Source organism: Bos grunniens, chromosome 7 (genome assembly GCF_055505025.1).
Source record: "Bos grunniens cultivar Pamir isolate PY7600 chromosome 7, Bosgru_T2T1.0, whole genome shotgun sequence".
NCBI classification, from domain to species: Eukaryota; Metazoa; Chordata; class Mammalia; order Artiodactyla; family Bovidae; genus Bos; species Bos grunniens.
In genome coordinates, this window is record NC_141171.1 from 57,613,988 (window position 1) to 57,630,115 (window position 16,128).

Consider the following 16,128-nt stretch of genomic DNA (forward strand, 5'->3'; position numbering starts at 1 on the left):
TTCTTTCTACATTTTTGTAGTTAATTTAGTGAAAGATGTGAAAGTGAAAAAGCTTGTGAAAGATGCTGGGATTGGCAGCCCCGCAGACTGAAGTCCTCTGTTCATCCACAGAACAGGTACAGCACGGGCAAGGTTACCCACCCACCCTCAGCCCTGATCTGGAGGGACCACCAGCAGGGGTGGGAGGGTAATTCAGCTTCTGAGGCCCTTTCACTCCTTGGAGTCTTTGCTGAGGCGACTTACAAAGGTGACCACTGCAGTGAAATTTTTCTTTAAAAAAAAAAAATGGAAACACAATTAGGAACTAGATGGACATTTCCAGTTCATTTCTGAAAGACCTATGAACAGCAGTAAGTAATTCTTGAACTTCTTTTCTTATTTCAGATCCAAAAAGCTAATCCAGGAATCTGACCAGCACCTGAAAGACGTAGAAAAAATTTTGCAGAACGACAAGCGGTATCTAGTACTAGACTGTGTGCCAGAGGAGAGGCGTAAACTGATTGTGGCGTATGTGGATGACCTGGATCGCCGGGGTCCACCCCCACCTCCCACAGCGTCAGAGCCCACAAGACGATCAACAAAATAATTTGGAATACTCTTCCACAGGGTGTCTGTTCATTCAAAACGCTTGCATGAGCCAGTTTTCAGGTTTTTACGTGTATGTGCATTAGTCAGACTATTGCAGAACCATCTGATGAGCAGAAGGAGAAGCATCCGTGAACAGTTTCTGAACAGAGAACACTTTGGAAATATTTATGCTTTTCTTTGTATGGCATGACTGACTTACATACTCAAATATAGGCTGTCTCTAGTAAATCTAAAATCTTGAAGCTAAAAAATCATCCTTTTATGAGATGTGGAAGTCAGTGACTTTTGGTGATGTTCTTTCTAGCAGTGTTACAATACATGCAAGACGTAAGAGCATTTGTGGTTTGAACTTGCAAGATGCAAATACCACAGATTCCCAAAAAAAAAAAAAACCTAAGTTAGGGTTTGTTTTGTTTTGATTTTGTTTTTTAAAGCGGGTAAAAGAAAAAAACACTGAAAATTGAATTCTTATCTTCCAGAGGCTAAGATTATTATAATGGACATACTTTGACCTTTGTCTCTAAAGAATACTTTAGTTTCATTTGTTCACTTATGTGCTTTGATTATCCCCTTTGAATTATAGGCCAAGTCTTGTTGTTTAGCCTAAGAGAAGATTTATTTAGTAATTTCTTCTCAGGTATGGAGCCACAGTCGTAACTAACATGTTGGCCAGACTAGGACTGCTGGTTAAACACATTTTATTCACCATTAAGTGATCTTTATCAATATTCTGGATTAGACAACAAATTACCTTTCTTGGATGTTCCTTGTAAACTATACTCCTATTTGAATGTTAATTTTTTGTTTCTAAAGTTTAATTTTAAGATGTTTGAATGTTCAGTTTATGTATTTGAACTACAATAAACCAACCCTTTTTATATATGTGGATTGTATATGATTATTGTTATATAATGTATAAATACTTCTTTTAAACCTGTTCTTAAAAGCAGCAGCAAATGCAATTTGGCGCAAAGAAGGTTTGAATCTTGAGTATCACGTCATTTTAAAAGGCTTGAATATAATAAATTACTTGTACCATAAAAGGGAAGAAATTTGTAAAGAACCATTTTGGTGCTCAGTCTCTTAGCAATATCATATTGCTTCATAGCAAGAAGATGCTGATTTTTGTCTGTTTTCTTGTTCTCATCTTTTATATTAACATATTGATGAATGCCTTTTTGGATTCCTTTCAGTGTGTTGAGTGCATCATACCATGAAACTTAACTTTGATTCCTGGTTACTCTTTCTGGCTTTACCTCTCCAGTTTAGAAAGATCTCTATTTCATTCCTTCATAGATTTCTAGTTTGAATCACCACCATAAATAAAGTGTTTAAGAAAAAATATATGTTAATAGGATAATTTATTTTCCCTGTTATCTCACACCTTCTACAGTGGTGACAAAACCTTAAAAAGGGACGGCAATAGATATGTTTTATATGCATACAGACCCAGACACGCATCACACACATACAAAAACACAGTCACATCCCTGTGATATAGTGCTTAGCTTAAATATATTAAGCGCCACAGAAATTATGTGGACTCTATATGTAGAGTTGGCTTCCCTGGTGGCTCAGATGGTAAAGCTTCTGTCTGCAATGCAGGAGACCTGGGTTCAATCCCTGGGTCAGGAAGATCCCCTGGAGAAGGAAATGGCAACCCACTCCAGTACTCTTGCCTGGAAAATCCCATGGATGTAGAAGCACGGTAGGCTATAGTCCGTGGGGTCACAAAGAGTTGGACACGACTGAGTGACTTCTCTTTCTGTGTGTATAAACCCAGAATGGATTATCTACTATTTTAACCTATAAAATTGGTAGTTGATGGGATTTTTACATAAATCTATTTGAGTGACTCTGAAGTCTGAAGTGAAACTGAAACTGTGTGACAAAAGAAACAACTATTATAGAACTAAGAGTGACTTACAAAGGTAAAGTTTTCTAGAATATTTATTTTGTTACTCTGAAATCCACATAGTATTGTGTGCCTGCTCAATACGCTCTGTTTCTCACTGTAGAAAACTGTGAAGAAAATGATTTGGTGATACCTATTTTAGTTTCCTACTTTTGCTGTAAAATACTTGGAATTAACTTATCACATAGGGTATAAATCAAACTTTTCTAGGCAGATTTCTTTAAGGGGGCAGGTCAAGACTTTGTATATTAGGTGTTTTTTTTTTTTTTTTAATTGATTTGGAGTATCAGGTTAGTGTCAGGTTACAACACAGTGATTCAGTTTTATATATATATATGTATATATATATACACACACACACACATATCTATTCTTTTTCAGGTTCTTTTCCCTGTAGGTTATTACAAGATAACAAGGATAATTCCCTATGCTATACAGTAAGTCCTTGTTTATCTTTTTATTAGTAATGTGTGTATGTTATACCTAAACTCATAATTTACCACATACACACGCCCCCATTAGGTTCTTGTTAAATTGTGTTTATTGTAGTTACATTGTGTTTCAGTATCTTCATTTTGATTTGGTGCTTACCAGCAAACTTTTTAAGGATACATGATTCCTTGCTCTCTGATACCTGTGCCAGTGTTAAGTTCTCACCTTCCTGTAAAGCCCCCGTGTGCTAAATGATAATTTTGAAAGCAGCATTCAAGACAAAGCTTAAGTCCAAAACTATCTGAAGCAAAACATAATGTGTTTATTTGTTTACAAGTTGAAATAGTGAAAGCGTACATCCTCCATTTACTATAGATAATGATCACAAGTCTTTAATTGAGATAGTTCATCACAGTTTTGAAGGTAATTCTATTATATAACTATTGCCTCACAAGACAGTATTTTAGATACCTGTGTTTGTTGTAGTTTAATGTGCTTTTGTGAGCCTTAAAATGAAATGTATGAACCAAGGCAAAAAGCCCTGTCTATAAAAGTAAATTATGACCATTTATAAAGAATAAACAAAGACACAGACTGTACATTAAAAAATTCCATCCACAGCATGTTTTTATAGTTTCTCCATTGCTTAGCCTAAATGTAGTTTTGTTTTCTCCAGAGAGAACTCAGTGAAAATATCCCAGAATTCCATTACAGAGTAGCCAAAAATCATGGATAAATATCATTTTTATATTTAATAGGGGAAGACATGTATCATAATTGTTTTATTGGGTTTGTGTCATCATGCAATACATTTAATGGTTAATGCTTGTTACTCAAATTATACTGATAATATATTTGGAAACACAAAATTTAGTTTTACTGCTTAAGTTCAGTGTTAACTGCTAAAATCCCCAGACTTAGAAACTGGAAACTCACTGAGGTGCTTTAAAAAGATCAGTGAAGCAGATTTTTGCATGAGGCAAAGTCTGAATTTACTTAGACTTTGCCTGTAAAATAAGCCATGGTTTGAAATTAGCTCAGGATCAGAATAAGGATGTTCCTTATTCTGCAACACGCAGTCATGAAAATTATGGATTTTCATCAAGTAAATTAACATTTCTAAAGCAAATGAAGATAACATTAAAATTTACATGTTAAATTTAGAAGTAAATTTTGAACTCTGGTTATGTGAAATAAGGTTTGATAGGTAAAGTTAGAATTAGCAGGTTCAGGAAGAAACTAAAAGGAAGGAGACTGAGCCTCTGACAGATAAGCTTTACTCCAGCCAGTACACAGCTGGCCCTACAGACTACCCAGGGAAACAGCCCCTGTGGACAAGTGAAAAAAGAGCTGGCCTTTCTAATCAATCACTTCTGACAGAAGCATCTTAAATACAGCAGTTAAATCTTTGACAGCCAGATGATAACATAGTTACTCTAATATGATGTCCTGCTTAACCAAATTGTACATTTTGCAAATGCAGACTGCAAAGCATTTTTGTAATTCCTAATGGTATTCTACTATGTTTCATATGGCAATGTCAGTGGTACTCATAAGCATTATAAATAAATACAGTAAACACTATTTTGCTTTGGAACTATTTATCACAGTCTCCTGTCTCTTGATCTTCGTGTTCCCAGGGGATAGGGTCATTGTCCTCTACACAAGGGACTGTGTCTCTGTCATGCCAAAACTGCTCGACATCAGGGAGGATGGGAATCTCTGCCTTCTCGGCTTTCTCTTTGCTGACGGAAGGAGAGCCAGTTTTCTCTTTCTCTGACATAGATGGTGGGGATTCCAGAGATGGAATACTGTCACGAAGGACCTGGGAGTTACCAGCTGGTGTCTCCTGAGACTCTGAAGCAGGTGGATGTTTTTTGGTTATCATCCATTTCCATATGCCTTTCAAGCCTTCCTTGAACTCCTCTGACATCACTAGAAAAATGAGAGGATTTGCTGAAGAGATGGAAAACATGAGGACTTGAGACAGGGCTATAAAACCCTGTGGTGGGGCTGGGCCTCCAGCCTTCAGATGCCAAATCCACAGCCAGGCTATCCACTCAGGGAGCCACAGGATAGCAGAGGTGATGGCAATGCTCAGCAGCATCACTGTGAGTTGCTTTGAACGCATCTGGTTTCTAAGATTTTGAGTTTTAGTTCCTCGTTTCTGACATTGGCCATAAGCTCTCCAGAAATAAAAGCTGGCAGAGAGTAACGGGAGGCAAAATGCCAGCAGCGGGTAGAGCTTACCAAACGTTGACGTGAACTCTCTCGCCACAGCGGGCACATCCACGAGGCACATTTCCACACCTGCATGATGCCTGGTGGTGGTGAAGAACCATTCTGGCAGGGGTAGCAGGCTTGCCACAGCCCAAATGGCCACCAGCACTGACCAGATGGTGCAGTTGTGGATACTTACTGGTTTGGCTGGGTCACATGCATACATGAAGCATACCTTGGCTACTGCAACGATCGTCAGGCTCTTGGCTGCCATGCACGTGTGGATGAACCAGTCAGAGGACTTGCAGACAAACCAGCCCAGATCCCAAACACCTCTGGAGTATGCTGTAGCTCGGACAGGTGCAGAAAACAGCAGGAGAGAGAGATCAGCCAGGCTGAGGTTGAGAATCAGGGAGTGGATCATGGATGGCTTTCCTTTCCAAGCACTGTGGAGGAGGATGCCAATGACACACAGATTCCCCACGAAACCCACCAGGCAGACAGCCACCAGGAGAGCTGGGACTACTGTCCTCCAGTCCTTGGAGTCTGAGGGCAGGTACCCGCCGGCAAAGTGGAGGTGAGCAAAGGACACGTTCATGGTGTTGGAGTTGGAGTCTGCCAGGCAGCTGTCAGTGCACCCCCTTCCATCTAGCGCCTACGTGCAAAAGTTAGCTTCTTTTTGTCTGTCTGCCTTGGCTCTTTGGTGTAGGAAATACATACGTCATCATCAGTGTCCAATGACACCTCTGGGCCCTCCCCTTGCTTTATTCCCTGAGAGCAGACTGTGAAAAAGGTTGACTGCTAAGCTCTTTGCTGTGTGTGCTAGTCCTTGACTGCATTGAGTGACAAGCAGCAGGAGCTCATGGTTGCTGCTCATTAGCAAGTCTAATAACATTGTCAGCCCAGCGGAGTGAAAAACTCCCCGATAGACCCATCAATGATAAATGAGAACATACATGTAAGTGGGTTATGTTCCTGGGGGGTCGCTAGAGACAGTCAAGGTAATTATTTTCAACTAGCTGATTTTAAATCTAGACCCCCATCTGTAATACAGTCAACACCACAAATGAGTAACCCACTTCTTTAATCACCTGCACGGCTTGATCCAGCAGGTCTGGGGTAGGGCCCCCAAACTTGCATTTCTATCAGGTTTCCCAGGGATGTTATGATGTGAGTCTGGGACCACACTGTTCAAGGAAGAACTGGTGCTTCCCCTTTCGGCTGCAGGAATGAGCTTCCTCTTCTTTTACCCAAACCTCACCACCACTTCGGGTAAAGAATCCATCTGCCAATGCAGGAGACATGGGTTCAGTCCCTGAGTCAGAAGATCCTCTGGAGAAAGAAACAGCAACCTGCTCCAGTATTCTTGCCTGGAAAATTTCAATGAACAGAGGAGCCTGGAGGCTATTGTCCATGGCCGGACACGACTTAGCGACTAAACAGCACCACCACTTCAGCCTTATCAACACCTGGCTGAGATCAAATGCGCAGAACTGGATAATGGGAAAAAAAAAAAAAAGCTGCTGGTAAGAAGTCCTATTAAAAAGTCTAATTATGGATTACTCTAAGTTTAGTCTATTGTGAATTTTTTAGAGGTGATTTTAGAACAGTGCATTAAAATGAGTTTACTTACTAAGAAGACTTTTAAACCAGTGATGGTGATTAAACCAACCAAATGTTGAATTAGATTTTCTTTTAGAATTCCTAAAGGATTTATGAAGACAAATGAAATAAAAGAAAAATAATTTATTTGCAGAAGGCATGTAAGAGATTTTAAAGAAAATGACATTTTAAAGTTGGGAAAATAAAAAAAAATGATTCTAGAACCAGTCTTGAAATTTTATAATAGGCAGTGGAAAGATACTCTGGAGGAGGTCAGAGGAGCTGGAATTGTTCATGGAGAAGAGTTTGTGGAATTGAAAGGATTTTGAGGTCTACTCTGTGCTGAGTCAGAAATGCTTAGTGTCATATGGTGGAAAGTGTGCTGAGCTCAGAATCGGACCTCTAGGTTCTGGTTTTAACTCTGCTTTCACTAGTTTTTCTCTGGAAATTAAGGATGACATTTAAAATCTCCCTAAACAAAAACAAAAACAAAAACAAACTCCCTGAAATCCCAGAACTCAACAAGTATTGACTCAATAAAAACATATGGATATCAGGAAAGCTGTCAGTGGTTCTTGATTATCTTTTCTGTTTTCCTTTCCCTCTAGGAAGTAGTTGTGTCTATGAAACAGTGGAGGTAAACGTCTTGTCCCAGCAACTCACAGTAATCTCTAGTTAGTGCTGTGGACAGTGATATATCAAGTCTCGGTAGCACCATTTTTGGGAGTGAAGAGGCCCACACCATCATATGGGAAGGCAAATGGTTGGGGGCAGGGTGTGCAGAGAAACACCCTGAGTACTACTTAGAGCAAATGAATGTCTTGTGAATTACAGGCTACAACAGAGCTAGTTCTACTTGATGTACGTGGAAGAGATGAGCTCAGGACCAGAAAGCATATACTACTTTGCATTATGGCTTATAAACTTGAGATGGTCAGGCTCCTGAAGATACAGAAAACAAAAAGCTAAATGAGTTTGAGAAGGCTTTAACAGCATGGAAATTTGATTCTAACTTTTTATTTTGAAATAATTGCAAACTTATAGGGAAAAATGCAAAAATAGTACAAAGAATTATCATTCTGATTTTCCAGCTGTCAACAGTTTTTCACGTTTGTGCTCGTGCCCTCTCTGCACACACACACACGCTTATATGCATATATATAGACACATAAACATATATATTGTTTTCCGAACCAATTGAGGATTGGTTTTCAGAAAATTTTGAGTTTTCTTTCTGGATTATCATTAGATATAAAAATCAAAATGAGACTATGTGCTTATGGCAAAAAGGAATTCTTTCCTTTGGCAATACTCATCACCCAACCCAAGCTTCTGTTTATCTTCTGATATACCAGCACTTGTGCATCTAGACACTACACAAATATAATATGTAGCAGTATGTGCCTTATATCCACTTTTTGTTTTAACATCATTTCCATTGAGAGGATAAGTGTAACTTAGCCAACCTAAAAGAAGAATTACATCCTATGCATTTTTCTTATTTATATCATGAATTCAAGTTATTTTGATCTTTCTTCATAGCATATAGTTAAAAAAAATTTTTTTTAATACAGTATTCAATTGTATGCCTGGTGGACATTTGCCAAGTTTCCTTATTTTTATTTATTTTTGGAAGTTGCCTAGTATGTGAAAGTATAAGTGTTAGTCACTCAGTTGTGTCTGACTCTTTGTGACTCCTTGGACTGTAGCCTGCAGGCTACTCTGTGGCATTCTCCAGGCAAGAATACTGGAGTGGGTAGATATTCCCTTCTCCAGGGGATCTTCCTGATCCAGGGATCAAACCCAGGTCTCCTGCATTGCAGGCAGATTCTTTACCATCTGAGCCACCAGGGAAGCCCCCCTTTCTTATTTGATAGAAGGGATCTTGGAGAGAAATGATTTGGATGAGATGGATGGAGAAGTACAGTAAAAATACTTAGAGTATTTGGGACGAAAAGTGAAAACAACCCACCACCCCCACCCCAAAATACTGGAAACAGCTCTCCACCGGTTGGTGAATGGATAAAGAAATGGCTGTATTCACACAATAGACTAGTATTTAGCAATATAAAGGAATACATGCTGCCACGTGTAAGAACCTCACAAATACTATGCCAACTGAAAGAAGCCAGAGACAATGACGTATTGTGAGATTCCATTTATATGAAATGTCCAGAAAAGGCAAATCTATAGAGATGGAAAGTAGAACAGTGGTTGCCTGGAGCTACGGGTGGGAAATGGGAGTGACTGCAAATGGGCACAAAGCATCTTTTGGAGGTAAGAAAAATGTACTCAGTTGGGATTGTGGGGGGTGGTTATACAACTCTGTAACAATGTACTGAAAACCTTGAATTGTACACAAAATGAGTGAATTTTATGGTATGTAAATCATACCTCAATGAAACCTTTTTTTAACATGAGTTATTTGGTATGGAGGAAAGGTAAAGAGCAGATGTCATAGCTCTTAGAATGCTGAGTGACCTCCAGTAAGAGGGAATATCCCATTCTGAGACTGTGATTAAAGTATATTATGTGGAGCCAGGGAGAGACTGTGATCTGGCAGGACCAAACCAAAGGGCAGTACTAGGTGGGAAAGGGCTGTGGGGAGAAGGGAACCCCAGAATGCTGGGATTCAGAACCTTGAGGCTTGGCTTCCCCAGCTTGGAAATGGGCTTTCATTGGAGCCTTCTCCCTCTGTTTCCACACTCCTGCTGAGAAACCAGCAACAGGGCAGCCACCCCCAACAAGGACCTCAGTTGGGTTCCAGTCTACACTTCCTTCTCCTAACAGGGACAACACCCGCAGTGATGATGCCAAGAGATAACCCTTGGAAATTGAGAAACGGTAATAAAAAAGATAAATTTGAGCCATAGACACGCCCCATTTCTTTTAAAATTTTTAATTTACAAGGGACCTCAGCCAGCTCAAAAGAACCAAGGCAAAGCAAACTGGTGGCTAAGATTTTAAGTGGCTCCTGATAAAAACAGAACTAGGTGTGAGCTCTTGCTGATGCTGTGCTGCTAAGTCACCTCAGTCGTGTCCGACTCTGTGCGACCCCATAGACAGCAGCCCACCAGGCTCCCCCGTCCCTGGGATTCTCCAGGCAAGAACACTGGAGTGGCTTGCCATTTCCTTCTCCAATGCATGAAAGTGAAAAGTGAAAGGGAAGTCGCTCAGTCGTCTCTGACTCTTAGCGACCCCATGGACTGCAGCCTTCCAGGCTCCTCCGTCCATGGGATTTTCCAGGCAAGAGTACTGGAGTGGGGTGCCATTGCCTTCTCCGTGAGCTCTTACTAGGAGCAGGTAAAGTTTATCCTATAGCTCAGTTCCATCCAGGGAAGGGGGAATAATAAAAACATCCATTTTTTTGAGTGAGTCCTCAGTGCCCATCATTGTGCTAAGCATTCTATGCCCCAAATCTTCACAACAGTTCCTAAAATACTATCATTTTCTCCTTCTTACAGGTGATGACCTTGGGGCATAAAGAGGTGAATAACTGGCCTATGAGGCTTTCCTGGTAATTCAGGGGTAAAGAATCCGCCTGCCAATGCAAGAGATGTGGGCTTGATCTCTGGGTCAGAAGGTTCCCTGGAGAAGGAAATAGCAACCCAATCCAGTATTCTTGCCTGGAGAATACCATAGACAGAGGAGCCTGGCGAGCTATAGTTCATGAGTTCTCAGAGTCAGAAGTGACTTAGCAACTGAACAGCCACAAACACCCCCATGTGAATGTAGGTTGCACAGCTACTAGATGAGGGAGTTGGGACAGAGACCCCCATGGGTCTGACCCCAGAGTCGGGCTTCCAGAGTGAGTATTGGTAAGCTGTATGCTGCTATTCTGCCCCACTAAGAACGTTCTGGGTACTAACTGTTCTCTAAACACTACAGTTGTGAAACTGATCCAACCAAGGCCAATATTCTAAGGCCCAAATAATGGACTATAGGTCACTTCAACAAGCATGTTTTGAGCCCTTGTGCACTGGGAATATAAAGCTCGTGTATTCTTTTCTTCTTTTCTGGGGACCTGGAATCATGAGTTTAGGATGGAGCTGGGACTGATGTACCTGGGTGGCAAGTTGGGGACCTCGAATACCCTGGGTCTAAGAGGAAGTGGGGTGCTTCCGGTTCCTGAGTCCAAGAGAGGTGCTGGGTATAGGGGATCCCTGAGTAGAGAGGGAGCTGGCCCTCGGATCCCTCAGTCCTGGCGAGGGGACAGGTACGTTGGGCCCCATCGTCTTGAGTGGGAGTTGGAAACCTGCATGATGCTTGGGTTCAGGAGAGAAGCTGAGGGCCTAGGATCGGAGCTTGGACCTTATATGAAGCAGGTGTGAGGTGTGGAATTAGAGTGTGGTTCCCTTGGTCCTAGGAGGGAACTGAAGGCCCTAGCCTCTTGCGTTCTGGAGGGGCGCTGTTCCATGAGTCCTGGAAGAGAAGTCGGGGTTCTAGATCCCTAGGTGGAGAGAGAAGGGGCAGAGGGTATCGCTGGGTTCCCTCTTGCTCTCTGGGTCCCCCCACCCCCACCTTCACTCCCACCCCTGGAAGCGCTTGTCTGCAAGGCCTCAAGCAGGCAGGTGCCTGGCCCACCTGGCGCTAACCCAGTCTCCACCTATTTTTCTTTCAGTGAATATTTGCTGAGCCACTTTCCCTGGGCCAAACCGAACGCCAGCCTCCGGGAACCCACTGTGGTAGAAGAGTCCCATTTTCTCCAGGAGCTACCAGGTAGTCGGAGAGATGGACAAAGGAGAAGTTGCGGAGAGAGTGCTACGAGATACTGGCTGAGGAGCAAATGCCAGAGAACAGCTGCTTCTCATCAGAGAGGTGAACGTGGCTGGCTTGCGGGGTCTGAGAATAACCTCCTTCCACCTGTGGGCTGTCAGGCCCTGGATGTTGCACGGAAGCTCTGGGAGGAGCAGAGTGGGGCACACGGGGCGGTTTGACCAGCTGCTTTTGGTTGGCTTGTTAGACAGCGTTCAGTTCCGTCTCTGCCAGCAGTAGGGAGCTCAGCCCTCGGGTCTACAGTGTCTTTGCCACCCGCGCTCCCACTCTCAAGGTCAGTAAACCGGTTGGTGGTTCCTTCTTTGAGGACAGCCTTGCTTGCTGAAGCGTCCTCTTTCCGGTCCGCTCACAGTGCTCCTTTCTGGATCACAGTTCCTGGTTTTTGTGAAGCATCCTTTGCCGTGGAGTTTCCTGAGTGGCGTGTCCCATTACTTCTCGTCTGGCATCTTGGAGTGTTGTTCCAGACTGCGGGTGCAAAGCTGCGTGACCTTCCATCTCTAACGTGAGTGCTGGGTAGGTCTGGCTAGGTCTGAGCTACCGCTCCGACAAGCCGGCACCTCCCCCGTCCCTCTTGTTTCTGCTGTTGGTTAAGTGGCTCTTAAGTCCACCGTGGGGAAGATGGCGGAAGCAGATGGATTGTGCTGTTAGTTACAAAACGGGCACCAAGTCTGGAAACGTAGGTCTTCAACTTATCTTATTTAACATCAATAACCGTTTATTTTATTGGAGTATAATTGCTTTACAATGTCGTGTTGATTTCTGCTGTACAGCAACATGAATCACCTCCCTCCCAGCACCCCCATCCCATTCCATCCCACCCTTTTAGATCATCACAGAGCTCTGAGCTGGGCTCCCTGGCTACACAGCAGATTTCCCTTGGCTGTGTGTTTTACACATAATGGTGTACATATGTCAGTCCCAATCTCCCAGTTCATCTCACCCTCCCCACGACCACTTGTCTGTTCTCTGCATCTGTCTCTATTCCTGCCCTGCAAATAGGTTCCTCAGTACCATTTTTCTAGATTCCACATATATGCATTAATATATTTGGTTTTCTCTTTCTGACTTCACTCTGTATGACAGACTCTAGGTATATCTGCCTCACTACAACTGACTCAATTTCATTCCTTTTTATGGCTGATTAATATTCCGTTGTAGTAACCGTTTGTTGTGTGTTGGCACATGTTTCCAGACTTGATGGCCATCCTGTGTATCTTAACTTCCACAGACTGGGAGTCAGGCGATCTGAACCCTTCCCCACAAAGGGAGACTGTTGGATCTGCCAGGGACCCTTTTGGATTGTCTGTGTCACAGTTTTCCAGACGGGGAGGCAGATGCTCAGTAAAGTGTAAGTGACCTGTTCTAGGTCACTTGGTTTCTCGGTAGCTGGGCAGCAACCGGGATTCAGGAGTCTCTTATTTTTTGTTCTACATACTGTTTCGGACTTCTTCCTGCTGTGTTTTTTTCCCTTTGTTAATAACTTGTGCTTTGACTTTATGGAGGGTAAAATTTGAAGATGTAGATGGGAAGCCTCTTTGGAAAGCACGAGGATTGTAAGAACATAGGAGGTAGCTGTAATGTATCAGCTGATGGAGAACTTAAACTTTCTTTTCTAGAAACCAAATTTCCAGTCTTGTAAAACACAGCGGTGGTTTATATGATGATGTATTTCCTTTTATCTGTTGTTTTTTTTCTTTGCAAGACTTTGTTTGCTTTTTACATTGTTAGAATGGAAATTATAATTGCAGCTCTGATTTAAAAAAAAATATTTTATTTGTTTGGCTGTGCTGGGTCTTAGTTGCAGTATGTGGGATCTAGGTCCTGATCAGGAATCAAACCTGGGCCCCCTGCACTGGGCATGTGGAGTCTTAGCCACTGGACCACCAGGGAAGTCCTGAAGCTCTGATTTTTCTTGTAATGAGAGGCTCTGATTGTCCAAAATGACCCTAGGGAGAACTGTCTCAGGGATTGATTTCACAAGCAGTGAAGATGACAATCTTCACTTGCTTTTTGTAGAGGCCATAGTCCTAGGAGAACAGCAAGTAAAGGACTAACACATACATATGGGTACAGAATGGTTAAAATCATGCTTTGAATGCAATGAACGCATTCCTGGCTACAGCTATTTTGTTTTTGTAGGGTACAGTTTGCTGTGGGTTCTTACTAAATGACACATCCCATTATTTAGAGGAAGGTCTAGTTGTTAAAAAAAAAAACCAAAATTTTATTGCCACATCCACCTTGTACAGTGAATTTTTTCATATTCCTTTAAAAAAAAAGCTTTATAGAGATAGAGCTCACATGCCCTTAGCACACATGCATGCACACGTCACCCAGTGAACGCTCAATTCAGTGGTTTTGTTATTTTACTCTTTCACGTTCTTGTCCATGCTGAGTGGCTACTGTGGGTGTGATGCTGTCTTCAGCACCAGCTAGAGCTGTTTCCATGACTACCGAATCCAGCAGGTAGAGTTGCATCATCGTGCACATTTCAGACATCCCAGGACTAGATGGGCTGGGCATGGAACATGCAGTGTTCAGAGATCCCATGCTATCTCAGGTTCCTGGGGCCCATTGGAAAAGAGAGTACACTGCCATCCCAGAGTCCCAGACTCTGCCCTCCTTTTTAAAATGGAAGAGGCAGTCTGTAGGTTTTGGCCTGCATGTTTACTTTGAGGAGGAAAACATTTTTCTTAATTTAAAAAAATCCTCTAATGAAATATCATACTCCATATCTTGGAAAGAAAAGGTGTTTGGATGAAGGGGAAGGAGGATTAGAGTTTGATTTCAAATGTTTCAACCTGGGTACAAAATGTTTGTCAATCAGCTATTCTGCTGAGTGCATTAAAAAAAAGCTTTTTTTTTTTTTTTTTAATACTTTTCAGTCCCTCATTGCAAATCCTTGTTGAAAGTTTAGGAAATTCTTCTAAAAGTTTAAAACTTTTCCACCTTGCTTTTTATTTATTTATTTAGTTGTGCATTATTTCCCTGCCTTGTTCAGTAGTTGAAAAATTGAACTTTGCAAGTTTGAGTGCTTCCTGTGATGTCTATAAATTTTACCTTCATAAACATTTTAAAAATTAGGTAGAACAGGTGATATTGTCATTATTTTGTATAGAAGACACTAAAGCATCCCAGAGGCTTTTGACTGCTAGTAGTTTCAGAACTTGTTAGTTGCTGGATTAAGAGAGACCCTGGATTCCTGATTCTGCTTCCAACTCTTCCACCAGATCAAGCTCGCAGTGGAACATAAATCAGTATGCTGAGAGATGTTTTCAGGTGTTCTGTATTAGTTTCTTGTTGCTTCTGTAATAAATCATCATGAATTTATAGCAGCTGAAAGCCACCCAAATCATCTTACAGACCCAAAGTCCTAAAATCAAGGTGTCAGCAGGCTGCATTTCTTCTGGAGGATTTAGGGGAGAATCCATTTCTTTGTCTTTTCCGGCGTCTAGAGGCTGCTCACATTTCTTGACTCCTGGCCCCTTCATCTGCTAAGCCAGCAGCATAGCATCTTTTCAACCAAAATTGGGGTCCAGCTGCTCCCCACTCAAAAGCCAATAAAGAGGCAAGGTTGGTCATTATGTAGTTAACATCTTCCACCTGATGGGGGGTTTCAGCATCTGCAAGACAGCTCACAAGATATGGCCCAGAATATTATTTATTGCCCTTGAGCAGGAAATAAATGTCCTTAACTGTAGTTAATGACTCAGCTGATATTATTTAGTCTTGTTGGACTGTTTACCTTTGTTTAGGCAGTTTCTCACTTCTCTAATTAAACTTGCTCTTTGGCTAAAGTTTCTCCACAGACAAAAGGCAGATGGAGGACATGGGGGACAAGGACCATAGGGTCCTGCTCCTTTTCATCTTTACCTCTCTCTCTGTAACTTCTGCTTCGTCACATCTCCTTCTCTGGCTTCTATCCCTTCTGCCTCCTTCTTATATGAAAGACCTTTTGTGATTACATCGTACCCAGTGAATAATCCATGATAGTCTCTCCATCTCCAAATCCTTACCTTAATCATATCTGCAAAGTTCCTTTGGTCATGTAAGGTGAATAGTCATAGGTTTCTGGGGTTAGGGCATAGGCATCTTTTGGAAAGCTATTATTGTCAGTTCCATGTATTCTAAAAAAGTTTGGTGGTAGTACATTTGGGACGTGCTGGACTAAACAGAATTAAACAGAATTTCTCTGCACTTTAAAAATGGTAACCAAAGCTTCCATTTTTGAGACTTTAGTATCTCTGAAGCACTTTGCTAAATTTTATGTTGATTATCTCATTTCATTCTCATGACAATACAAAAAGGAGTTCTGTTTCCATTTATCAAATAAACTGAAGTTCAAAGTTAAGTGACTTATTCAAACTTACACTGCTAATAAGTGGCAGCGCTGGGATTCAAACTCAGATCTATGTGATGCTAGAGCATGAGTCTTGGAGAGTCATTATATTAATGCTTTAATATGGAAAGCAGGGGGTTTAGGATACAGACATTTTCATATTAATCTAGCCCAAATCATAGCATCTTGGCTTTACAGGTGGCTCTAGAGGTGAAGGATCTGCCTGCCAATGCAGGAGATGTAAGAGACACAGATT

At 41.7% G+C, this 16,128-nt stretch overlaps 2 protein-coding genes and 1 long non-coding RNA gene across 55 annotated transcripts in view; 2 read left to right on the forward strand and 1 right to left on the reverse strand.

The window, feature by feature from the left end:
- TCERG1 (transcription elongation regulator 1) overlaps positions 1-1,470 on the forward strand; it is a 51,811-nt gene extending 50,341 nt beyond the window's left edge. For 21 of the 28 annotated variants that reach the window (XM_086413676.1, XM_086413677.1, XM_086413678.1 and 18 more), the window contains one exon: positions 385-1,470. In XM_086413676.1, the coding sequence (XP_086269802.1) occupies positions 385-586 (202 nt within the window). In that variant the 3' untranslated portion in view covers positions 587-1,470. Of the gene's footprint in view, positions 1-20; positions 117-384 lie in introns of all 28 variants that reach the window. The other 7 variants (XR_015168556.1, XR_015168557.1, XR_015168558.1 and 4 more) reach the window with 1 other exon arrangement.
- Positions 1,471-2,687: 1,217 nt separating this feature from the next.
- GPR151 (G protein-coupled receptor 151) lies at positions 2,688-7,304 on the reverse strand. The gene has a single exon (XM_086413700.1). The coding sequence runs from the start codon at positions 5,751-5,753 to the stop codon at positions 4,533-4,535; it is 1,221 nt and encodes a 406-aa protein (XP_086269826.1). The 5' UTR covers positions 5,754-7,304; the 3' UTR covers positions 2,688-4,532.
- Positions 7,305-8,986: 1,682 nt separating this feature from the next.
- Positions 8,987-16,128, forward strand: part of LOC147369607 (uncharacterized) — a 122,046-nt gene continuing 114,904 nt past the window's right edge. For 4 of the 26 annotated variants that reach the window (XR_015167617.1, XR_015167615.1, XR_015167616.1 and 1 more), the window contains exons 1-2: positions 9,597-11,807; positions 11,906-12,035. This is a non-coding gene — a long non-coding RNA (uncharacterized LOC147369607). Of the gene's footprint in view, positions 11,808-11,885; positions 12,036-16,128 lie in introns of all 26 variants that reach the window. The other 22 variants (XR_015167621.1, XR_015167630.1, XR_015167637.1 and 19 more) reach the window with 20 other exon arrangements.

Coding starts and splice junctions, on each gene's coding strand:
- GPR151 (XM_086413700.1), bottom strand. CDS start 5,753: ATGAACGTGTCCTTTGCTCACCTCCACTTTGCCGGCGGGTACCTGCCC.